Source organism: Petromyzon marinus, chromosome 35, assembly GCF_048934315.1.
Source record: "Petromyzon marinus isolate PM22_M1 ecotype Great Lakes invasive population chromosome 35, UKy_Petmar_22M1.pri1.0, whole genome shotgun sequence".
NCBI classification, from domain to species: domain Eukaryota; kingdom Metazoa; phylum Chordata; class Hyperoartia; order Petromyzontiformes; family Petromyzontidae; genus Petromyzon; species Petromyzon marinus.
Window position 1 is genome coordinate 12,094,228 of NC_133701.1, and position 22,632 is coordinate 12,116,859.

General features: G+C 49.5%; 1 protein-coding gene across 15 annotated transcripts in view; it reads left to right on the top strand.

The window, feature by feature from the left end:
- LOC116948956 (microtubule-associated serine/threonine-protein kinase 3) overlaps positions 1-22,632 on the top strand; it is a 301,721-nt gene that overhangs the window by 269,003 nt on the left and 10,086 nt on the right. For 14 of the 15 annotated variants that reach the window (XM_076071928.1, XM_076071930.1, XM_076071926.1 and 11 more), the window contains 17 exons: positions 338-405; positions 1,218-1,303; positions 2,630-2,838; positions 3,485-3,623; positions 4,695-4,827; positions 8,145-8,310; positions 11,181-11,282; positions 11,833-11,955; positions 12,114-12,214; positions 12,859-13,043; positions 14,169-14,515; positions 15,453-15,734; positions 16,810-17,036; positions 18,397-18,519; positions 19,946-20,082; positions 20,517-20,704; positions 21,888-22,252. In XM_076071928.1, coding sequence (XP_075928043.1) covers positions 338-405; positions 1,218-1,303; positions 2,630-2,838; positions 3,485-3,623; positions 4,695-4,827; positions 8,145-8,310; positions 11,181-11,282; positions 11,833-11,955; positions 12,114-12,214; positions 12,859-13,043; positions 14,169-14,515; positions 15,453-15,734; positions 16,810-17,036; positions 18,397-18,519; positions 19,946-20,082; positions 20,517-20,704; positions 21,888-22,252 — 2,981 coding nt within the window. The remainder of the gene's footprint in view (positions 1-337; positions 406-1,217; positions 1,304-2,629; positions 2,839-3,484; positions 3,624-4,694; positions 4,828-8,144; positions 8,311-11,180; positions 11,283-11,832; positions 11,956-12,113; positions 12,215-12,858; positions 13,044-14,168; positions 14,516-15,452; positions 15,735-16,809; positions 17,037-18,396; positions 18,520-19,945; positions 20,083-20,516; positions 20,705-21,887; positions 22,253-22,632) is intronic. The other variant, XM_076071927.1, reaches the window with a different exon arrangement.

Here is a 22,632-nt window from a genome sequence, read left to right on the forward strand (position 1 = left end):
GTATGTTGCCACAATTAAAGTTGTTCTCGTGATGAAGCCAGGGGACCTTTAACTACCGCACTCGTTTCATCCCCTGAATGCGGCAGTTAAAATAATGGGGCAAGTTTCTTAAATCCGCCCACCCCTGTCCACCCAGCAGTATGGACTACATTTCGCAGGGCGTGTGTGATGGAGTAAAGAGGAGATCAAAATATTTTGCAGAGGGGCTCGAGAACTTCCTCTAGTGGAGCACCTTCCACCAGCAGTGCATGAGCAAGTACTTGCAGGGTAGCACCTTTACCTTTAGCCACTTTACTTAATATCTCCCTGTCCCCGTGCTGTTATCGATGTCTTGCAGAAATGGCTCAGCTGAGCAGCTGTGACAGTGGGAACCCAGAGACCCCCGAGACCGACGATGCAACAGACGTGAGGGCTCCACTGTGCAATGTTTCCCACACGTGTGAAGCATGCAGCATGTGCACACACACACACACACCTCGCCCTGCACACATATGTCTAAGTTAGTCCCGTGCGATATCATCATCGTCATCTGCAACCATAGTCTATCCACTGCTCGATGAAAGTCACCGTAATTCGTCACCATCGCTCACCCTCCCGCAATGAATCAATCAATTTATTGCCTGCGCATGAGTTGATTTCATCGCTGCATCTCCACGTTAAATGTCCTCTTGTGCATGCTCTCTTCTTTAGCTACCACACCGCTCTCCTAGCGATGTCTCCTGCTTTCCAGCGAAGTCCCCTGCCCAAGCCCACTTATTTTTCCCAGACAGTCAACACGATGTCTCTGACTTGAGTATGCTCTCTAATCAATGGGTTTCTCTTCATCTACTCGTGCATTTTTGCACACTTTTCAGCGATTGTTCGATTTTATTTGCATTTATTGAAACAAATTAAACTTTCTGGATGTAAGAACCTTTTTTTTTTACTTTGAGTTATTGTGTCTGTCCCTCTTTAAACTTTTTACCTGGATTCTCAGACTGCTGGTTTACTTTGGTACCAAGTTTACTACCTTATTGTGTATCTGTGGGATGTACAACTCTATCACTGAAATCAAACACCTGGGAAATACTGGCCTATCACTGGGACATGGCAGTTAGTAACCGCTGTTTATTCACACCATTGTTTTGCTACGTTGTCACGGTTTCCGCGCACGACAATGTAATGTTGGTACAATCAGTGTAAATGCACTCGCCGCTTACCTTGTTAATTTTGCACAGTCACGAGCGGCAGAGAGCCTGCCCAAGAAAAAGCCGTGTGAAGAGGATTTTGAGACGATTAAGCTCATCAGCAATGGTGCCTACGGGTAAGAGAGACGGAGAAATATTACAAAGTCGAAGCTGCACCCAACTTTGAAGTTGTAAAACACTGCTCCGAACTGTTTAACTTTTATAATATATTTTTTTTGTTAACGTGCAGATAAAGCGTAATATATTTGACTGGGTAAAGCTGCCTTCCGGGGTGGCTCTGCGTTAGAAGCAGCAGCTCACAATCGGAAGGTTTCCGAGTTCAAATCCTGGTTGGGCGAATGACTGGGCCCATTATCCCATTGTTGACTTTGTGAGGAAGTCAACAGTCGTTGTTCTCGTGATACTGTCCCCACCATAGGAATGCAGAATTTGTACTGCAGACTCGGGGCTATAAGCAGGCCATGGGCATTGCCTCAATGCTCATCTGAGAAGAAAACGAATTGAGTTTTTTCGTAGAGGTGCACAGATTAATACTGTAGTGACTTGGTGCCCACTTGCTTTGCAATTTGCCCCTGCATTTGTGAGCCGTTTGCACATGATCGAATGCAATTGCAAGTTTTGCTGCCTGAAATGTGATGCTGCACAGGGCTCCGAGGTGTTACGTTAGCTGACATGGGCTGTGCATGCTGTCATGTGGCTGCGTGTCGTTGCACATAGCTGCATGGACATGTACAGCCCTCTGTTAATTCCACCACTTTATCAAAGCTTCCCCATATCCTGTCAGTTTGTCACGGTTTTTTAAGCCATACTTTACACCGGTCAGTGCGGTTTGGTTAAGGCTGGTAGCATATACGTGTGGGAACATAGAGGGTTTTGTACTACAGTACATTTTCCTGCACTGTCCTCTTCTTCCTACTGCATAGCCTAAGTAGGGGTGAGCTTGGATAATGCTTGGAGGGGTGACCATCATGCATAACAGGTGTTTTGAGCTGTGAGGCCATGTAGCTGCACGTTGGCATCTGGTGGCAAATAGCCACACATGGCGGGGTGTAATTGCATATGGCTGCGTATGGCTGCGTTTACACAGTTGCATATGGTGGTCTGTACATGCATGTGTTCACTCTTGGCCGTGGTCGTTGGCGTTTGCGCATAGTAACTGATCATTTCAAATCTTTGCTCGTGGTTGTGGTTAATTGCACGTTGAGCATCGTTCTAAATGGCTGCATGCGTTGGTTCTTGCGCGTGGCCGTTGCTCCACTTCGATTCCACGATGTTGCTCGTGGTCTTGCGCTGGTCACGGGGATGGCACAGTTAAATCAGCTCGTGCGCCAATTGCTCGACGGATCGTTATGTACCAGGACCAAGAGAGGCGGCGACGGCTCTGGGAAGCCTTTGTCCCAGCAGTGGATTGATGGTGGCTGTGGTACCCCTTCCCCCTCTAGCGCGGTGTACTTGGTGCGGCACAAGGAGACTCGTCAGCGATTTGCGATGAAGAAGATCAACAAGCAGAACCTGATCCTGCGCAACCAGATCCAGCAGGCCTTCGTGGAGCGCGACATCCTCACCTTTGCTGAGAATCCTTTTGTGGTGGGCATGTTCTGCTCCTTCGAGACAAAGCGCCACCTCTGCATGGTCATGGAGTACGTGGAAGGTCAGTGATCGCTTCCTTTTTTTTAACTGGTTCACTATTTTTCCACATGAGTGCTACCATCCATAGTAGTCTCCCTTATCCTCTGCAACATTTAGCGTATTCCCACAATGCCACGGAACGAGTGCTATTATCGACACGGTAACGGATAAAACTGAAAATCACATTCGCATCCATCAACGACCCATGTGTTTGCAGGTGTTTGTCCGGGAAGCCTTTCTTAAATCTCGCTTGAGTGCACTAATGCTCGGTTTTGATAACCTCCAAAATACGTGTTAAGCTTTGATAAGCTTTAAACGGCGGCAGTGTCGGGTCAAAACAGGATCTACTGTGTAGGCTTTCGCAGTTGCGATGTGCGGCTCTCCGATGCGTGTTCTGGTTGTACTGTGCGTTGTTCGGCACAGTGTCCAACTGGAAGTTTCTTCAGAAAAACCGGATTCTGTTCGTGTGTTTGTCACCTCGTACTGCGATCTGAAAGCTATCGTAAAAAACGCTAACGTGTGCTCTGTCTCCGTGTGCTGTATGTGCCCTTGTGTGCTCTGTGTGTCCCCATGTGCTCCGTGCGTTCTCGTGTGCTGTGTGGTCCCGCGTGCTCTGCGTGGCCCCATTTCCTCTACACGCTCTGTGTCGCTCTGTGCCGCATGTGCAGGGGGAGACTGTGCGACGCTGCTGAAGAACCTGGGCGCTCTCCCTGTGGACATGGCACAGCTCTACTTCGCCGAGACGGTGCTCGCGCTCGAGTACCTGCACAACTACGGCATCGTGCACCGTGACCTCAAGCCGGACAAGTACGCTGCACCAAGTGCACGCGGTGCACGCACAACGAAGAGTACACACGGATGCAGGAGGACACACGACATGCAGTATAAGCGGCGCCCATCCAGAAATTCCGCGATCCACTCGAACATTCTCTATTGCAACGGAACTGTTGCAGATACTACGATTTAGGGTTGTGTTTTTTTTATTGACTCACGGCGATCCTCCGGAATGTTTCTGAGGGTTGATGGTGGTGTGGGACCGCTGCTGTGTACATGACGTAGAACATATACAGCGTGCAATGCACAGCACACCCAGCACACCCAGCACAAAGCAGACTCAACACACGCAACATGCGATGCACGTGCAGCATGTGCAGAGGCAACACGTTTATGCTACCACTCCAACAGGGTAACTGCACAAACGTACGGGATCACGACATAGGTGGTGACTACCACGAGTAACTCAGACTACAACGGGGTAACTACATAACCGGGTTGATTCCAGAAGAGAGCCGCGATTGCTCTTGGGACCTCCCCTTTATGCTCCCGAGCGTGGCCTCGCTCCGCCTTTGTGCCACGTCCCCTTCTGGATCTTTCTATAAGGTTCTCGACTGAGCCACCCTTTGGGCCCCCTCGCTACCCTGTCCTGGTCACGTGCCCTCTCGGGTTCACCCAGACTGTCACGTCCTCACTTGCCCTCTCTCTGACCGTCACCAGAACCATGCCCCCTAGGGCTCGCTTGCATGCCACACCCACTCTGGTGCCAGAGAGAGGCTCAATACGCACAGTTCCACTCTTGTTACAGTAGCTGGCGCTGAATGGCATCGTGACTCCATTTACGTCACTACACATGCGAAACGTGGCGCACAAATGTATTTCCGTTACACACAGCACACGCAGCATGCAATACACAGCTTATGCACATGCGGGTGAAACCATCTAGAGATGGGAGCTCATTTACCAAGTGTTTTTTTTATTCACCGTGTACAGTGAACTCCACACGCACAGAGCGTGAATTGCATGCAAATGTAACTAAAGCGAGTAGCATTGCACTTGTCCGTCCGCCACTTACCCGCCGCCCCCCCCCCTCCTCACCCCCAGCCTGCTCATCACATCCATGGGTCACGTGAAGCTGACGGACTTCGGACTCTCCAAGATCGGACTCATGAGCCTCACCACGAACCTGTACGAGGAGCACATCGAGAAGGATACGCGCGAGTTCCTCGACAAACAGGTGAGTGGGGAGTGGGGAATGGGGGAGAGATGAGGAGGAGATGGACGAGGTGGAGATGGACGAGGTGGAGGTGATGGACGAGGTGGAGGTGATGGACGAGGTGGAGATGGGGGGCACGAGCACACAGGATGTAGGGCCAGCTAGCCGAGTAGCTTAGAGGAGGCCACTCCTGTGGCATTAGCTCTGAGCTGCCACCGCTGAGTGTTTTAGGTTTGAATTCAAGCACCTGCCTGTGATTAAGCCTGGTTCTCAACAAGTGTGGCGAGTTAATGGTCTAATCCCAAGCATCAATGATTAAACAAAAACATCATATTGAAATAAATGTATATTTTAGCCGATTTCAGCTTTGATGACTGAATTTTTTGCTTAATTTTTAGTAGAAATGCCCCATGTAGTGTGGCATTGCCTTCTACAGGAGCTCCCCAGAGCAAGCAGTTTTGTCCATGTGTAGTGCGTTTATGGAAGGCGGAGACGAATCCTTTAGAGGCAACGCGTTTATTCAATAACGCTAACGGTACAGCACAGTCTTTAACAAGGGCAACAGCCCTTTCTGACTACCGCCTGGGGAGGTACGGCCTCCAGACTAGTGTGCCCTGTCACGGGGCTACTGACTCTCAGTCCTCCGGCTATGAGTGACCTAGGGGAGGCTACACTGACCCGACCCAGCCAAGGTATGGGTCCCGATCACTGACCCACTCGGACCCGGCCCTTACAAGGACGTCGGGCCAGAGGTTCCCAGGGTCTCACCACTGGCTCACAGAGTCCCGGCCCTTACAGGGGCAGCGGGGCTAGGGGTCCCAGGGTTCTAAGCTAGCTGGTCTTCTGGCTTCGGTCTTGGACTGGCCCCGGACCCTTCCAGAGGTCCGGCTTTTATATACCTCCCAGGTGTGTCAGCCCCTGGCCACGCCTTCCTTCCAAAGAGTTTTAGGGGGGGTCCCGGGGGATCCTAGGACACCCCGCAGCCCCCTCTTATTGGGAGGGGTCCCGGGGGATCCCAGAACACCCCGCAGCCCCCTCCAGCTTTTGGGCTGGGGAATGTAGCGACCCACATGCCGGTGGAAGTTACTGCCCCTGATGGGATGTGTCTGCTACTGCAGGTAAGTGCACACGGCCCATTTACAGTGCTACATGTGTTGTGTAGTAATTCTTGACGCCAAGCAGGATTGTAGAACCACACTGAGACGGAACTTCAGGTAAGGGCTTACGCCGGTTAAACTCTACACTCGACGCCTATACCCGTTATGGTGCGCGTCAGAACTCTGGCCTGCACGTGGAACTCCTTCCAATTATCTACGCCCCGGTACGGCTTCCCTTGCTTACTTCCTTGCATGCCCTGGGCGGGGGCTCACCCATCACCGCCCGGCGACAAGGTGAGGCCTCTACCCCTCTAGCCATTCTTTGGCGGCGGCTGGAGTGTTCCCACGCAGGCTCTCGTTCCTCTTCCCATGGCGGCCACTTCACTCTCCCTTACGGCGACTTCGCCCTCGTCCCGGGGGGGGGGGTCCCCCTTAAGTACCCCGCCGCCTTGATGACATGACGTCATCACATCACGTCATCCCGCTCCTCTACAGATGACATGACGTCATCCCACTACTCCTCTACACATGTTCATCATGTTCGGACTTACTCTGGAAATGCCAATTTATAATGGAAGTGATTGGAAGGTTGGTTAAGGTTAGGGCTGGCATTTGGTTGGCTTACTGTGCTTTGCCACCAGTACTACTTGCTCCTCCTTTTCTTGGAAAAGTGTGGTCTGTTCAAATATTGTTTTTCATTTATGATGTTCTCAGCGCCACTGTTGACTGGAGGTGGAACAGTAGCGCATTACCGTACTGCGTTATGAACCCAATAACCTGAAAAAAATTCTGATTATGGCTAACGTCGGCAGAGAGTGATATCAGGACCAGTTCTCTCACCCCCTCCTTTACTTACCCGCACTAACCAGCGTGGTTAAGTTAAAATAACCCCCCCCGCTGAACTGACAGGGCATAGGGAGGCCTGGATCCAGCAGTCGTTTAACTAAAGGCTGTAGGTTGTGAACCTTTACGTAATCTCCAGATAATGAGGCACTTTTCCATTTATTTGAAAGGAAAAAGGTTGTGGGTGGACCTTCTAATGCATTCGGTATGCGTGTGTGCATGTCAGAGTCCAGGTTTGTATAATTTTATTGATAACTGGGCACAAGTTTAAAGTACGTCTTACGTTTCCATAGAGCGTCTTATAATTAAGAGAACATGGTTGTAAGATAATATAAAATATATTACGCGATTTTATTATCTCTAAGCCATTTCCGGTTTGCGGCGGTGGGGTGACCGAATGGCTGGAGATGTCTCGGTGGGAAATAAACTGTCGGACGCGCGCTGTCAAGGGCAACGCGGACGCGAGGCAATTAAGAATCTGTCGGCTCGGATCAGCGTCTCCCAGTGTGACGGGCGCTCTCCAGCATGGGAATCGGAAAAAAATGAAATCACTTAGAAATGCACAGGGTTAAGATGTGTACCTTTTTTCTAGTCAGCATTTTCCCATTATGTTACCACTGGAAACAGATGAGCACGTGAGAGATTGAATTATCTTGTCATACTGTATTTTTTTTATAATTAAGTTGATGTTCTGAAGCTGGTTGAACTTTACACTTGTATTTTTTTTAAGTTCATAGTGTTGTGGTGGATTGATCTATTTATCTGTGCCAGAAACTGGTCTGTCAAACATATACGCTAAGCTGATGTAGATACATGCCAACAGAAATGCCATCTTTGGAAACAGAATATTTTACCGTGACATGGCCTGGTTTTTGTTTTATTTTCTCCATGGCTCTGGTTTTTAAGTTACAAGTCAGGAATTGCGTGGAAAGTAAATTCTCTAAGTAAAAGTGTAATTATCCAACGACCAGCTGTAGAAATTTCAATGGGCCTGCTCTTCTGAAGTAATACCATTACCCATAACGCTAAATGAATACATATGCTTCAACAGCAAAGCAGTGTTGTTCACAACGACAGTGGTAAAATATTTTCAACCTCTGCATCTACACCCCCGGAATATTTTAAGAAATATTATTTTAATCAATAATGATGGTGATAATAGATTTAATCAGTTAATGTTAAGTTTTTTAATGATGGGGTGCTTGGCCAGCAGGAGACTTTGGTGCAAAAACAAAGGTTCAGACTCTTTTGATTTGGGGATGTAAAACTATGGAGCTGCAGAAGGAGCAGGAAGTAGAGGCCGTTCATGCACAAGGTGAATGAACCACTTAACGGTTTGTTTTTTTCATGTGTTGACCTTGACTCCTCGCTGCCTCCCCTTCCTGTGTCGCACCATAGGTGTGTGGCACGCCCGAGTACATCGCCCCGGAGGTGATCCTGCGGCAGGGCTATGGCAAGCCTGTCGACTGGTGGGCCATGGGCGTCATCCTGTACGAGTTCCTCGTCGGCTGCGTTCCATTCTTCGGGGACACGCCCGAGGAGCTCTTCGGACAAGTCATCAGCGGTGAGTGGCCCGCGCAGGTCAGGACGGTGACGTGGGTATCCACTCACAATGCGCTGGAACACCGTTCCCGGTGCTTTTCAAAAATGTTTCCTGAAAAGAACTGCTTCTGTCCCCCCTTCCCCTCACTTCCGCAGTGCAGCACTTGTCACACTTTCGGCAACAGTGTTTGACACACCGCATGATCGTACAGGCACCCCAGTGCCCCTTTCTCCCCCCCGACTGGTCTGGTACAACACCAGTGATGTAGCCTGCCAGTACATCTGTGACTTACTGTACACTGCATTTGGCTCATCGTGCTTTTTTTGCTTTCACATCGCGCGCTTTCAGATGTTCTTCTGCGGCCATCTGGAACGCTCTTCCTTCCGATATTAGAAAGCCACTGGAGCTATGCACTTTCAAATAATTTAGATTTAAAACTAATTTTTCTTTAGAACTGCTTTTTGTGTTTAGTTTGTCCTTCCCCCGCACCTGATTATCACAGTTCGCTACGCACGGTGTGAAAGTAGTTCAACAGTCATATATACATATGTTTATTTTACATTTTTCACGAATGATACTGCTTCAATTACACGATTGGCACATTTGTCACTAACACTGCCTCATAACATACGTAATGGGCAAACCGTTTGGGCAATTGCTGTTCTGAGCAATAATTTGTGCTTGTCTTCAACTGCCAATGCTGCTCCTTGTTTTGTATTGTATATTATTGTTATCTTTTTATTAATATGCAAACATGCTTCTCAGAAACAAACCTAGCCTTTCAGGCAATGTCCCTCTGTGTCTTCTTCAGAAATATGGGTCAACCTCTAAAGCATCAGCTTCTTGTACATATATTAGTATATACAGTAGTGACTGGATATTAGGTTTTATTTTAAGGCTAGCAGGAAGTACCCGGCATTGCCCGGGTCTTAAAAATATTTCAAAACTACTCTTAAAAATGTAACAGCAGTGCGTACTGACTGTGGTGGTACCTGCTATGATGACAGCAGTGCATACTGTGGTGGTACCTGCTTTCACTGCAGTAGTGCATACTGTAGTGATACTTGCTATGATTATAGCAGTGCTTACTGTGGTGGTACCTGCTATGATTACAGCAGTGCATACTGTGGTGGTACCTGCTTTCACTGCAGCAATGCCTACTATGTTGGTAGCTGCTTTGATTACAGCAGTGTATACCGACTGTGGTGGTACTGCTATGATTACAGCAGTGCATACTGACTGCGGTGGTACCTGCTATGATTACAGCAGTGCATACTGACTGTGGTGGTACCTGCTATCACTACAGTAGTACATGCTGACTCTATAGCAGTATTTATTGACTCTATGGCACCAAGTACTCACCTGACAGAGTGGCGTGGTGAGGCCTAGTCCCGTGTCGAGCCCCCGGCCTCTCCTAGATTGCCCAGCTGGCCGAGGTGGCACCTTGGCAGGCTGGGGGCTGGGCTGCTACCCCTCACCCCCCATCCACGATCCACCCGCCCGCTCTGCAGTCATATCTACGGCCTATAGTAGTAGCATCTACCGACTCTATAGTAGTAACTGCACGCATTGGGGTGGGGGGGGAGAAGAGGATATCACACTGTGAAGAATTTACCTCAGCGTTTTGTGTGTTTTTAACGCAAAATAAAATTTCCCCCTCACCCCCACCGAACACGTGTGACTTGGTAGGCGCCTTCCCCCCCCCCCCCCCCCCCACCGAACGCGTGTGAGTTGGTATGGTCGATCGCACGCTATTGAATAAATAAACGAAAACAGCACTAAATCGCTAATTTAACTACTTTAAAGTTGACGGATGGGAAAAAGGAATAGTGCTTGCTCACCACGGGGCTTATGGCGTGGTACCTGGCTACTTTTTTTAAACATAAACACCACCGTTTGAGAGCCAAATCCTTCGCAAATGTGTGAACACACACAGTCAGACAGATAGACAGACATAAAAAAAATAACATTTACATGTAAGATTACGTTTCTCACATGGCATATCAGCTGCATTTTCATGCTCACTTGCAGCATTTAACCACACGGTCCAAATCTGTCCCTTGTTTTAGCCAAATTTTATTTAAGGAAGCGTATGTTTTAGCGCAAAACAGCACATTAACTTTCTTAGCATCCTCTTAGGATTTACTTTTTTTATTCATCAGTTTTTTTCATGAAAATAGCATGAACATTTGAAATGCATTGTTTTTTTTTTTAAAGGTTATTTTACTCTTGGAAAATTGTCTGTTCCAAAACGTACTTGTAAGCAGTAAAATTATCATCTCCAGCCATTGCGCGTTTTAATGGGGAGGGTGCTTGGTGTTCTTGCTGTTCGTGCCAACCCTGCCGAGTCATGGTTTTGTTCGTTTCTGACCTGACTTTAGCTGAAATTGGAAATCTCAACTGCTTCACTTTATTTACAGTGTGCTCTTCAAAAGAACATTTCCTCGCTTACAAAAAAAGCGCCGTGCTTTGAATGAGCCAAACTAATTTGGCATGGTGTACATTGGCGAGGTCTTGGTCTGTATCTGGTAATGTGTACTACAAAACTGGCATGCGATTTCCGGCCACGGCTAACCAGTCCCGGGGTGATATCACAACTTGTACTGCGCCACCGACCCAGCCTTACATCAGTACCTGGCACGTGGCATAAAATATCAGCACTGGGGAGACGATGGAAGTCAGGTGCACTGTTGGATATTCCATCACCCCTTTGTGCACTGTGCCAGCCTTCATGCTTGCTCTCTAATTGCACTTACCCAAACTTGAAGGCTATCTAGGGGGATCTTTACATCGACACAACGCGTGTTGGCACGCGTTATGCCGATGTATACACACGTGCTTACGTGCGTGCCCGCGTGCGTTCCTCTGGTGATGTTTGTGTTGCTATGCAGATGAGATCGTGTGGCCCGAGGGAGAGGATGCACTGCCATCGGACGTCCAGGACCTCATCACGGGGCTGCTTGAGCGAAATCCTCTGGAGCGGCTTGGCACAGGTAGGCGACGGCATTCCGCCGTGCCAATCGCGGTTCCTTGCCGACCCTGCCACGCTCAATGCTTTGCTTCCTCCTCATTCCGTCTAATGCCCAACACCAGTGACATGTGAAATGTCAAACTCTTTTGGGCCTCTTCTATCTCAACGCAGCCTTCAATGATGATCACCCTCATTTAAACAGAACTAGGGAGACAAACGCATAGGCAGCTGAGCAACACTACCATCTTGTGCGCCATACTGGCCTTAATAGGTTATCATAACACTTGCCCTAGCAGTCTCTGTGGTTATGTGGGAGATCTTTGTTTATGTGTTTCATTTCCCATGTGTTTGTACCCAGTCTGAATGCCACCTAGCAGCGTAGCTATCGAGTGTGTAGGCAGTGCAACTGCCCACAGGCTGGAGGTTCCCAGGCACCGCGCTATGAAAAAACTGGGCAGGCAGCCCCATTTCATTTCTCGCACCAGGGCCCATGCCAACCGCACTACGCCACCGATGCCACCCGCGTTAATGCACCTGTCTTTGTGTTCCCCTGCGCGTGTTCGGCCGTCAAGGTGGAGCCTTCGAGGTGAAACAGCACCAGTTCTTCCACAGCCTCGACTGGGACGGACTGCTCCGACAGAAGGCGGAGTTTGTGCCTCAGCTCGAGTCCGAGGAAGACACCAGCTACTTCGACAGTAAGAGGCCATGTTTCGCCGCAGCCATGGGACGCCTGCATCGAAACGCCTTTGCTCGTTGGCACGGGCCGCACACCCCTCGTGCACGCGAATGACAGTCACCCCCAACATTCTATAACGAGGGATCTTTTTACATTTTCTGTCGTGCGCTTGCGCAGCGCGCTCGGATCGCTATCACCACCTGGACTCCGAGGACGACACGAACGACGAGGAGCCACTCGAGATGAGGCAATTCTCCTCCTGCTCGCCCCGCTTCAAGGTACGCCACGGCCCTGCGTGCTGCTGACACTGCGGCATCCCTTGCTTACCTGGAGCTGGTGGTAATCATAGGGAACACAGCACATTGGAGGGGCTGAGTTCATACCCACACACTCAATGTAAATAATAAATATAGCAGAAATATATTATTACCCTTTGTCAGTCCACTGCTGGATGAAGGCCTCCCTACATTGTTCACTCTTCCTACATCTTGCTGATCTAACTTAAACATATATATGAGCATTACAGAAAAAAAAACCTCATATACACTTTCACATGAACTGAATTTCATTTTACGTAGCAATTAAATATAACAAAAATCACTTTAATTCCATGGGTCGGTGCAGAAAATCATACATTGGTGGAATGGTTTCAAACTTAGAATTTGGGGAGAAATCATGAAGACCACTTTGGGTACTACAAGATTAATTGTGGAGAAGGACTAACGATCTAGACCAGGTCCTGGAGATGATCTTGAAAGAGGGGTGAGGAGAGAAATGAAGACGTAACTTATCAGATTGAGGACATGCCCAGTACCGTGTAACTCTGGTCCTCTAAGGATGTTAACCCAGGCTGCAATTTTGACTAGTGTATCAAACAAACTCAAACGGTCCCCTGCCTCGCTCTGCCTGCCTCTCCTGCTAGGTTTACAGCAGCATGGAGCGTTTGTCCCACCACGACGATCGGCGCATCCCCACCACGCCCGCGACGCCCACGCCTACACCCACCCCGACGCCCAAGCGCAGCGCCAGCGAGGACAAGGATGAGCGCGGCAGCCTCGTCACGCTGCGCGCGCACGACAAGGGCTGGATGCTCGGTTCGCCAGAAATGTGAGCGGCGTTGTTGCGTTTGTCATACTCCGCTCTGGTTTAATTTATCGGCTTTCGAGACCAATAGTATCCATAATAAAGGTTTCTTTGGGTTAGATCACGTCGTTAGCCCGCCGCCACCCAACACAGGCACTAAACACACTTCAGCACACCAACGCACCGGTGTGCTGAAGTAGTAACTAATTGGCACGTTTTGTTTGCATGACAAACCTTATTAAGTGGCTGTGTCAGGTGGTGGCAGGTTCACGGCACATTTATACTTAAGTGATCTAACCCAAAAAAACCTTTATGATACTCCACAACCCCTCCCGTTTGTATCCTTGCGTTTTTAACGGAGAGGACTCGCTACTCAGCCCTTGCATGTTTGCACATGGCAGTCCAGCGTCTCCACTCATTCCTATCCAACGCTTTGCAAAGTGCCCCTGGTGATGTCCGAGCCTATGTTTTGAAGATCTTTTCTAGCAGTCTCCTTGACATCCAAGTGTGGATTTCCAAGTCGAGCTGCATGTTGAGCATTTATTTTCTCAAGGTTTTGTAGCAGCAGCAGCAGAATAAATGCTCAACACGTGGCCAAATCCAGAAAATATGACCTGTGTTAAATAGTCTCTCCACTTCTTCCCTGGAGGGAGGCTGCCGGGTGGGTTATGCCAGTCCTAAGCCTGGATGCAGGAAGAGGGTTTTGCAATGGTCTTGCAAGAGACCCAGTTATAAAAACCTACTGCAACACATGGTACAGTGGCAACATAACTGGCAGGACAGTTATACCAATGTTATAGCAGAGGCCAAATCTGCAGAGAATGGAGTAGCTTGATCATTGATGTTACGAATTATCGGTAATGAGGAGAGAGAGAGAGTTACTAATAATGAGTAGGAGAAATGACTTGTGAAAATATGAATTTCCCTTTTTGTGTAAGTTGAGTAACTTTCAAATTTTCCAACTTTCAAATTTTCCAGCAATGCGATTGGTTTCCTTTGACACCCCTCTGGTGTCGTGTCCTCTTCCTGTTTTCACGGCAGCTTCACTGGCCAGAGCTGTGTGATTAGACGGCATTTGTCCGCGAGTGCTGCTTATTTTCTCCGTTGACGCGCGTGACGCGACCGGCGTCCGTCCGTCTCAATCCCCAGCCTTCGCAAGCGTCTGTCGGGCTCGGAGTCGTCGCACACGGAGAGCGACGGGAGCCCGCCCGTGACGGTGCGGCGCCGGCGCTCGGCGCTGCTCGACATGCCGCGCTTCGCCATCGCGCTCGAAGACCAGGAGGGCGAGGCGGCCTGCACGGCGGCCGCAGCGGCGGTCGCGATAACGGGCGGAGGAGGTGCGACGTTGTCGCACGCGCCCGTCACACGGAGCGGCAGCAAGTCCGGCGCCACGCAGGCGCTGCTCACCATCGGAGAGCTGGCGCTGACGGAGGAGGCTGGCGGGACGCCCACCACCCCGACGGCCGGCGGCGATAACAGCAGCTCCACACTGTCCGGTGAGAGACGGCCACGCTCGGCGCTCTTGACACAGATGGGGAAACCTTCCATAAATGGACAGTTACCATTCTAGCATAAAATATTTTAACTTCAGCAGCCAAAAACCTTGAAGGCTACAACTTAAACACCCATCTGATAACTGACATGCAGAGTACCACTCATTGCAGAGGCATAGGTGGCAGGTGGCTCGAACTAACAGGGCTCAGCCTCTACTCCCCTGCTCACTAACACAGCCTAGACATGAAAAGCTCTCAAGGTCACCACTAGCAGAGCACGTGGCAACCCGATACAATCGGTGACCACATGTCCTTGGGCTCGTCAGCCTACCACATGCTCATCTTGTGGCAATCTTGCAGGCAGTCATTTTTAAATATGTTTACCTGTATAGAATGCAATAAATGTACTCAATAAAAATATAGAGGTGCACCTTAAAATGTTTTCTTATCCCCACCATGAGAGGACACCTATTCAACTCACTGCAGAAGTAAGTGTACCTGTTGTACCATCTCCAGGGTCCGTGTCGTTCACTGACAGGGCAATTATGCTTCAACTATTACAGGAATTTCGCCAGAACAGTGTCTCGCCTTCCAACCCAATTCTCTAATTAAACTGAAATATAAAAATGCTATTTTACCAGGTAAAGCCTCCCGAGCTATCGCTGTTTCTCAGAAACAACCTGGCCACAAGTGATAGCTCAGCAAAGTTGCTTACCATGTGGAAATGTATATCAGCCAACTACTCCAAATGCACATTGATTCGAAATGTGAAGGGAAAAACTGGAGGACCCGGAGAAAAATCCACACAACCACAGGGGGGGGGGGGGGGGAGACATGCAAACGCCATATATACAGTCGTCAGGATCATTCAGGACCTCCTGTATACTCGGCGAAGTAGTCAACATCTCGCCACCTTGGTATCCCCACCGTCCCGGCGCAGTAGAGAGCGGCACGGACGTCTCGGAGGGCCCCGCCCGTTCCCGTGGTGACAGCGCCGACTGCTCGCTGCTGGACGGCGCCGCGTCTGCGGCCGCGTCGGCGACGTCGGCCAAGGCGACGAGCGACCTGGCGGTGCGGCGCGCACGCCACCGGCTCATGTCGGGGGAGGCCGGGGCGATGCCGGCCGTCGGGGGACCGGCCCCCGAGCGGCGCAAGGCCAAGCCGCTCAACAAGGTCATCAAGTCGGCGTCGCACAGCGCGCTCTCGCTCGTCATTCCCTCCGGTGAGACGCCCGATGGCGCACTCGCCCCACCGCAGAAACGTTTACTCGTCTAGCGAAGCCTCGCCGAGCAAGTGGGTATTCGTGTAGTCGGGACAGTCCTGCGGGGGTGGCGTGATTGCTCGGTTAATTTTTTATACTTTCCACCTGAGGTTGAGTGCGTTTATACTTTAGTTCTGTATATCCGCCCGTCTGTCCAGATATGATAATAACGTTCATAAAGATGATCCGGTATAAACAAACCTGTATTTTAAAGTTGTGCTGATCTCAAGGACTCGATTTAACAAAACATTAACAAAATTGATCAGAGCGTTTCCCAAAACTTGGAGACACAAACATGAGCAATGTAGGACTACTTGTGAATAAGTAAATGCGTTTTTCCGTTACAAATACACACCAGCTTTCTTACCACTAAAGAAAACCCAAATAAAAAGGCATGTTGTAAGCGTGACAGTATTCGATGCATGTGCGTGGAATACTTGTGCTCTGATAGCTCGTATATACCTCCTGTATAAGGGCACAAGCGCAGTTTCACTAACCAACTTGCTCTATTGCAGTCATCTGGCCACTTCAATGTCAAGTGAGCCGATGTGATCCTTAAATCCTTGACTCCACAGTGGTGAATTACAAGTGCGAATTATCATATACAAACTTTGGATGTGTGTTTTGGGCTCTCCTACATGTTTTAATAGCTGCGTTCATGTGAAGAAAATATGTGAAGGTCACAATAAGGAGCTCCGTCACATTGCTGTTGTCATGTCACTTCACGGAGATGCTAAAATCCGAATCAGACGGTATGGGAGTTATGTCAGTCACGTGCCAATAATTATACACTTGATTGTAACATGTCTTGTTTCTCACTGACACACTTTACAGAGCTTAGAGCTCATGTTAGGCATGCCAGAGCAGACAGCTAAAGTTATGTCTACATTACATGTCGGAACCCATGTAATCCACTCACATTTGGAACAGCGCGGGTACGTGCAGTGCTATGGACGCGCCAGCGGGTGCATGTGTGCATCTGTGGGTCGTTTGCTTACGTGCGGATGTGTGTGCGCGCACGTTGGCATGCGAGCAGAGCAGTATGTGGGCTCCCCACTGGCGAGCCCCATGTCCCCGCGCTCGCTCTCGTCGAATCCATCGTCGCGAGACTCGTCCCCGTCGCGGGACTTCTCCCCGGCGCTGGGGGCGCTGCGCTCGCCCGTCGTGATCCACCGCGCCGGCAAGAAGTACGGCTTCACGCTGCGCGCCATCCGCGTCTACATGGGCGACTCGGACGTCTACTCTGTGCACCACGTCGTTTGGGTGAGTGAGCCAGGGTCGCACGCTGGGTGGGGAAACGAAACGACATATCTCGGACCGTGTTCGCGAGCACAAGGCAGATCTGAAACACGGCAGAACCAATTCCTCTGCCGTGGCTGACCATTGTTATAACGCTGTGGGCTCTCATGATATTGTTTTTTTCCGAGACCAAGATACTCTGCAAACCTTCTGGCTACTACCAAAGGTTTGTTCATGAAGCCATCCAGATATTTAAACATAGACATAACTTCAACCGAGAAGATGGATACAAATTGAGCAATCATTTGAAGGATGTTATCAACCTGGTAAAACCCTAACTGCTTTGTAGTGGTTGTTGTCTATCATATCTGCCGCGTACTACTACACCACGCAGCGCCTCCCCTCTCCTACCCCCCACCCCTCCCTCTCCTCCCTTACTCCTCACCAGGTAAAACCCTAACTGCTCTGTAGTGGTTGTCTATCATATCTGCCGGGTACTACTACTCCACACAGCACCTCCCGCTCTTCTACCCCACACCCCCACCCCCCTCCCTCTCCTCCCTTACTCCTCACCAGGTAAAACCCTAACTGGTATGTAGTGGTTGTTGTCTATCATATCTGCCGGGTACTACTACACCACGCAGCACCTCCCCCTACCCCACACCCCCTCCCTCTTCTCCCTTACTCCTCCTCCTTCCTTGCCTGTATAACCTCTTACCACGGCAACTCTCTCCCCCACTTCAGCAAAAAAAATATTGCTGTGGGTTTCCCACCTGATGATGATTGCTTGTGTTACAATCGAAACGCCCTGATTTGATTTATTTTATTTATAACCTACGTGACTTTACCGAAAGAACCAAAGATTATGGATCCCTGCAGTCACGAAAACTTCAAATCTAGATTATTATTGGTGGTGGCGATAGATGGGGAGAGGGACCATAGCAGTGGTCGTTTGCTTTGACAGAGGTCTTGTGAAGCCGCCATAGTTAAAAGAAAAAACGGCGAGATCAACTGAGACCACAACATGGACGAACGGAGACAAAGATGGAATGACGAGCAGAGGCGGGTGTCCGTCGAATATTTTTTTTAAACTTTAGAATAAAGTTTTGTTGCAACTAGGGACTCAGCGTATTGAAAATCGGCCAAATGAATAAAAGCTTGGGAGACAAACCCAGCTAATAAGACTAATTGCAAATGTCCTGGCAGCTCGCAATCCGCTTCCATCCTGCTCATTAAATACTTCCGATTTTGGAGAGCGTTGCATAATCCATGCATATGCACATTTTTTCCTAATTTGTTTGCTTTTTGTGGATTTTTTTGTGGCTCGTGCTCTCTCTCTCTGCGGCTGCTGCTGCTGCTGCTGCTGCTCTCTTGACCGTGGCAGAACGTGGAAGAGGGCAGCCCAGCCAACGAGGCCGGACTGCGCGCGGGTGACCTCATCACGCACGTCAACGGGGAGCCCGTGCACGGCCTGGTGCACACGGAGGTGGTGGAACTCATCCTGAAGGTGACGACACCACTTCCTCCTCGCAGCTCCTGCTGGCCTCCTGCTATGTTTCCTTTCTTATGGCATTTGTAAAGCAGCTACTTGGCTCTACCTTGTGGTGTATTGACTTGGCGCCTTGTAAGGGCCGATCAGTGTTTTGCCATTGGTTTTTGGAGAGGGAGGCGATTATCGTATTCGGTCACCGATTTGATGACATTTTATTCACACGTGGCAGGGAAGTCGTGAGAAGATTGTCACGGTGGCGAGTTGTTAATTACCTAGCCTGGTATACAGGTCGTGGGTTTGATCCCGACTCTGACAATGTCCATATGTTTGGAATTTGCATGTTCTCCCCGTGCGATTTTTCTTCGGGTCCTCGTTTTTTCCCTTCACATTTAGAAACATGCGTTTCGAGTATTCGGCTGCTGTAAATATCCACATGATAAGCCACTTCGTTGAGCTATCAAAAATGGCTTTGCTACTTCTGAAAAAGAGCTCTAGAGCTCAGTGGGCCTTACCTGGTGATATAAAAAAAATCAAAATCTTCCATACCTTCTGCAATAGGAATAACAATAAAATTTAAATCGAGATCTATGCAACGAGTCATTGAATCTTACTTTACCTACGATACACGTGTCAAATCGTGTACGTGAAAATACATTTTTGTTTTGTCTATTTCCCTCATGGTATCCCACCTGTGCTCTCGGCATCATGAGATGAATCCGTGAGGATCTTTCGCAGAGCAGTGCAAACCATCATGTTGGACAACGGCCCACGATAGCAGCTTTCACGGAGCTGCTTCTGATATCTCTTCAAGTGACCTCTGGTTCACGCAGTAGGGGGCAGCATTTTCCACCAACCCTTCCACAGAGAGTAAATGATCGTCGCATTACAGTAAATCAAATATTTTAATTGTGTTCTCCCTGAATTTAAGCCAAATGAAAATGTCATTAGCGTCATTGTGGAGACTAAGTAATATAAAATAGTTAATCGGAAAATATGCCTCCATATATCGCTGCACATAAAAAAACCAAGCCTCTGTTGCTTTTATTTGAATCAATACTGCTGAAATGATGCACTCCCACGACTGTAAAGCTGATGGTTGTGTTTAAAAAATGCTTTTATCATTTATGTTGAGAAAGACAGACTTATGTAGGGGATGTACAGTCTGCTTATCTATTTTGTTCCACAAATGAAGCGCAGAACCAAATTTGACGTGACGGATTATTTGTTGTTGTTGCGCCCATTGGTGACCAGGCGAAGTTGATCACTTTCACTACATTCCGACAAATGTTAATCACGGGTGGCTGCCCCAGATTAAAACCCTGGGTCTCAATAGTGCCGTCTCCAATTTCTGACTCCTAAGCCACCTGGCCAACTTGCTCGCTAAGGCTCACTCCTACGTGTGTGTGTTGCCCTTTTGCGCGTTGCTCGTCATCCGCTGCAGAGCGGCTACAAGGTGTCCATCGCGACGACGCCGTTTGAGAACACGTCCATCAAGGTGGGGCCTGCACGGCGCGGCAGCTACAAGTCCAGGATGGCTCGGCGCAGCAAGAAGAGCAAGAAGAAGGAGGGCACCGACAAGTGAGAGAGCAGTCGTGGAGCCCAAGGAGCGGACATTAATATTTGGATTGTTAACCTCGCTTGCGGCAGGCAGACATCGGATATGTTTTCCCGTACTGTTCAACGCCGCATATCCGAATGTCACCTGTCTGAGGTGACCAATTAAACACCTAAAGCCCAATTGCAGGATGCTTGTATGGTGTAACTGTCATTTTCTAAAAGATGTTCACAAATCTGACCCTTTCACATGCAGTAATATGTTCTTGATTTCACGTACAATCTTTCATTTCTGAAGTATGGTCAAGCATTTCCTAATGTATAAAGCAACAAAATCGCAGACCAATTGATTTTATTTATCTGTTTGACATCACTAAACCCTTGGCTGTAAACACCCACAGCTCACCGCGTTTGTAACCCCTGTGCTACTACTCCCCCAACTGCCCCGCACCACGCAGTCGCAAGCGCACGTCGCTGTTTCGCAAGGTGACACGCCAGGCGACGCTGCTGCAGACGAGCCGCAGCCTGTCGTCCCTCAACCGCTCGCTGTCGTCCAGCGAGAGCGTGCCGGGTTCGCCCACGCACAGCCTGTCCCCGCGCTCGCCTCCACAGTGCTACCGCTCCACCCCAGACTCGGCACACTCCGGTGAGGCGCTCCTTCGTTTGTTCCTCCTTCAATGCGATAATGAACAACCGCGTTCACCCTGACTGAGCGGCTAACCCCGTTCCACCTGACCGAACAGTCAACCCCATTGACTCTGACCGAACAACCAACCACGTTTACCATGACTGCACAACCAACTCCGTTCAGCCTGTTGGAGCAGCCCGCCAATTCACTTTGATTGATGACTAAGACACCGTTACCAAAAGACTGTTGAATTGACCCTTGACCAAACCACCAACATATTCACCCTCACCAAATGATCGACCGATTTACCGCGATTGAACGACCGTGCTTTTTGCCTATTTTATTCACCAATGGCAGCAGATTTTCTGTCTACCATGCTTCAGTCTCACTCAATGCCACACTTGCATTCATCTTTCATAGTCAGATTGAGGTACTCACATTCCAGTTTAATCATCTCCACCCTGGGATTTTGTCCTCGCACACTTTGTCTGCCTTAAACAGTAAATATGATTCATTTTGTCTTTCATTGAAGAAATGGTAAACCACGTAAAAGTTCCTTCCCCAATTTGTGTTTGTATCTATATTCATGTAAGTAGATTAAGTAGACTTTTGTTTCAATTAAATTTGGTGATATTTTTTTTAAATTAAAGTCCCCAGTTAGACATTATAATATTTTGTATTTAGCGTCTTCTGCAATTTTATCTCCATTGGGCTATCGATGTTGTGTCATGAGACTAAGTAGCCAATTGGATGGATCTCTATCTGCACAACTCTTCACATTAGAGAATGGCGCACAGAAGCGGATATAACTAAATTATCTCTGAAATCTCTTCAAGTGACCTAATTTTCTCACAATAGGGAGCAGCACTACCCCACCCTGTGCCACAATGCGAATGATCGTCGCTTGACAGTTAAACCGGTATTTTAATCTTCAGAGCAGAAATTTTGCCAAATTCATTACAGAACTGAAATTATTGTGATGGGTTTGTTTTTGTCATCTCAAAAGCACAGTGGGGAGCTGCACTCTCCCACACACTCTCCGATTAGCGCCTCCGATTAGCACGGTTGGCTACGTACGGTGCAAAAGAAGCTCTACATATGTACATACATACAAGCACTCTGCCGCTGAGAGTCCTAACGGGTGCCCGCGTGTGTACCCACATTCCCCCCCTCCCACTCTTTACCCATCTGCCATCACCAGGAGGCACGTCGTCTCCGAGCAGCTCCCCGTGTTCCAGCACCCCCAACTCCCCCGCGGGCTCGGGACACATCCGGCCCAGCACCCTGCAGGGGCTGGCACCCAAGGTGCAGCGCACGTACCGCTCGCCGCGCCGCAAGTCAGCCAGCAGCATCCCCCTGTCGCCGCTGGCGCGGACACCGTCGCCCGGGCGACCTTGCTCCAGTGCCACAGGGACGGCGGCCGGAACCGGAGCGTCCGGGTCCCCCCCGCCCTCGCGCTCCGAGTCGCCCACACCCACGCCGTCGCCCGCGCTTTGCCATCCCGGGCTCGCGGCCGGCGCCGGTGTGGGCAAGATGCACTCGTCGCCACCCACCGTCATACGGCAGGTGAGAGATGGAGCGAGCGAGCGAGCGATCGTTCGTTCGATCGCACGCATGCACTGGCGCAGCGAGTGGGATGTGGACTGTGTGGCGGCACGTGTGCAGAGGTGCGGGTTGCTGTGCCGTTCACTGGGTACGGTGCGACGAACGCCCGTGTGGTTCTGCGGCTACTAGCCAGGCCTGGTGGAACACGTGGAGCGGTGTGATCCTCCATGTGCATAAAGGAAATCTCAACCCAAAAACACAATAAGTTGTTGTTTGTATAGACATGCCTGGGCTGTGCATCATCCATGGCTGTCTTATATTAATGAAAAGATTTGTTAATGAGAAAGAAGACTATCAAACTATGATGAATCTTGTCATTATGGCACTACAGTGATGGCACT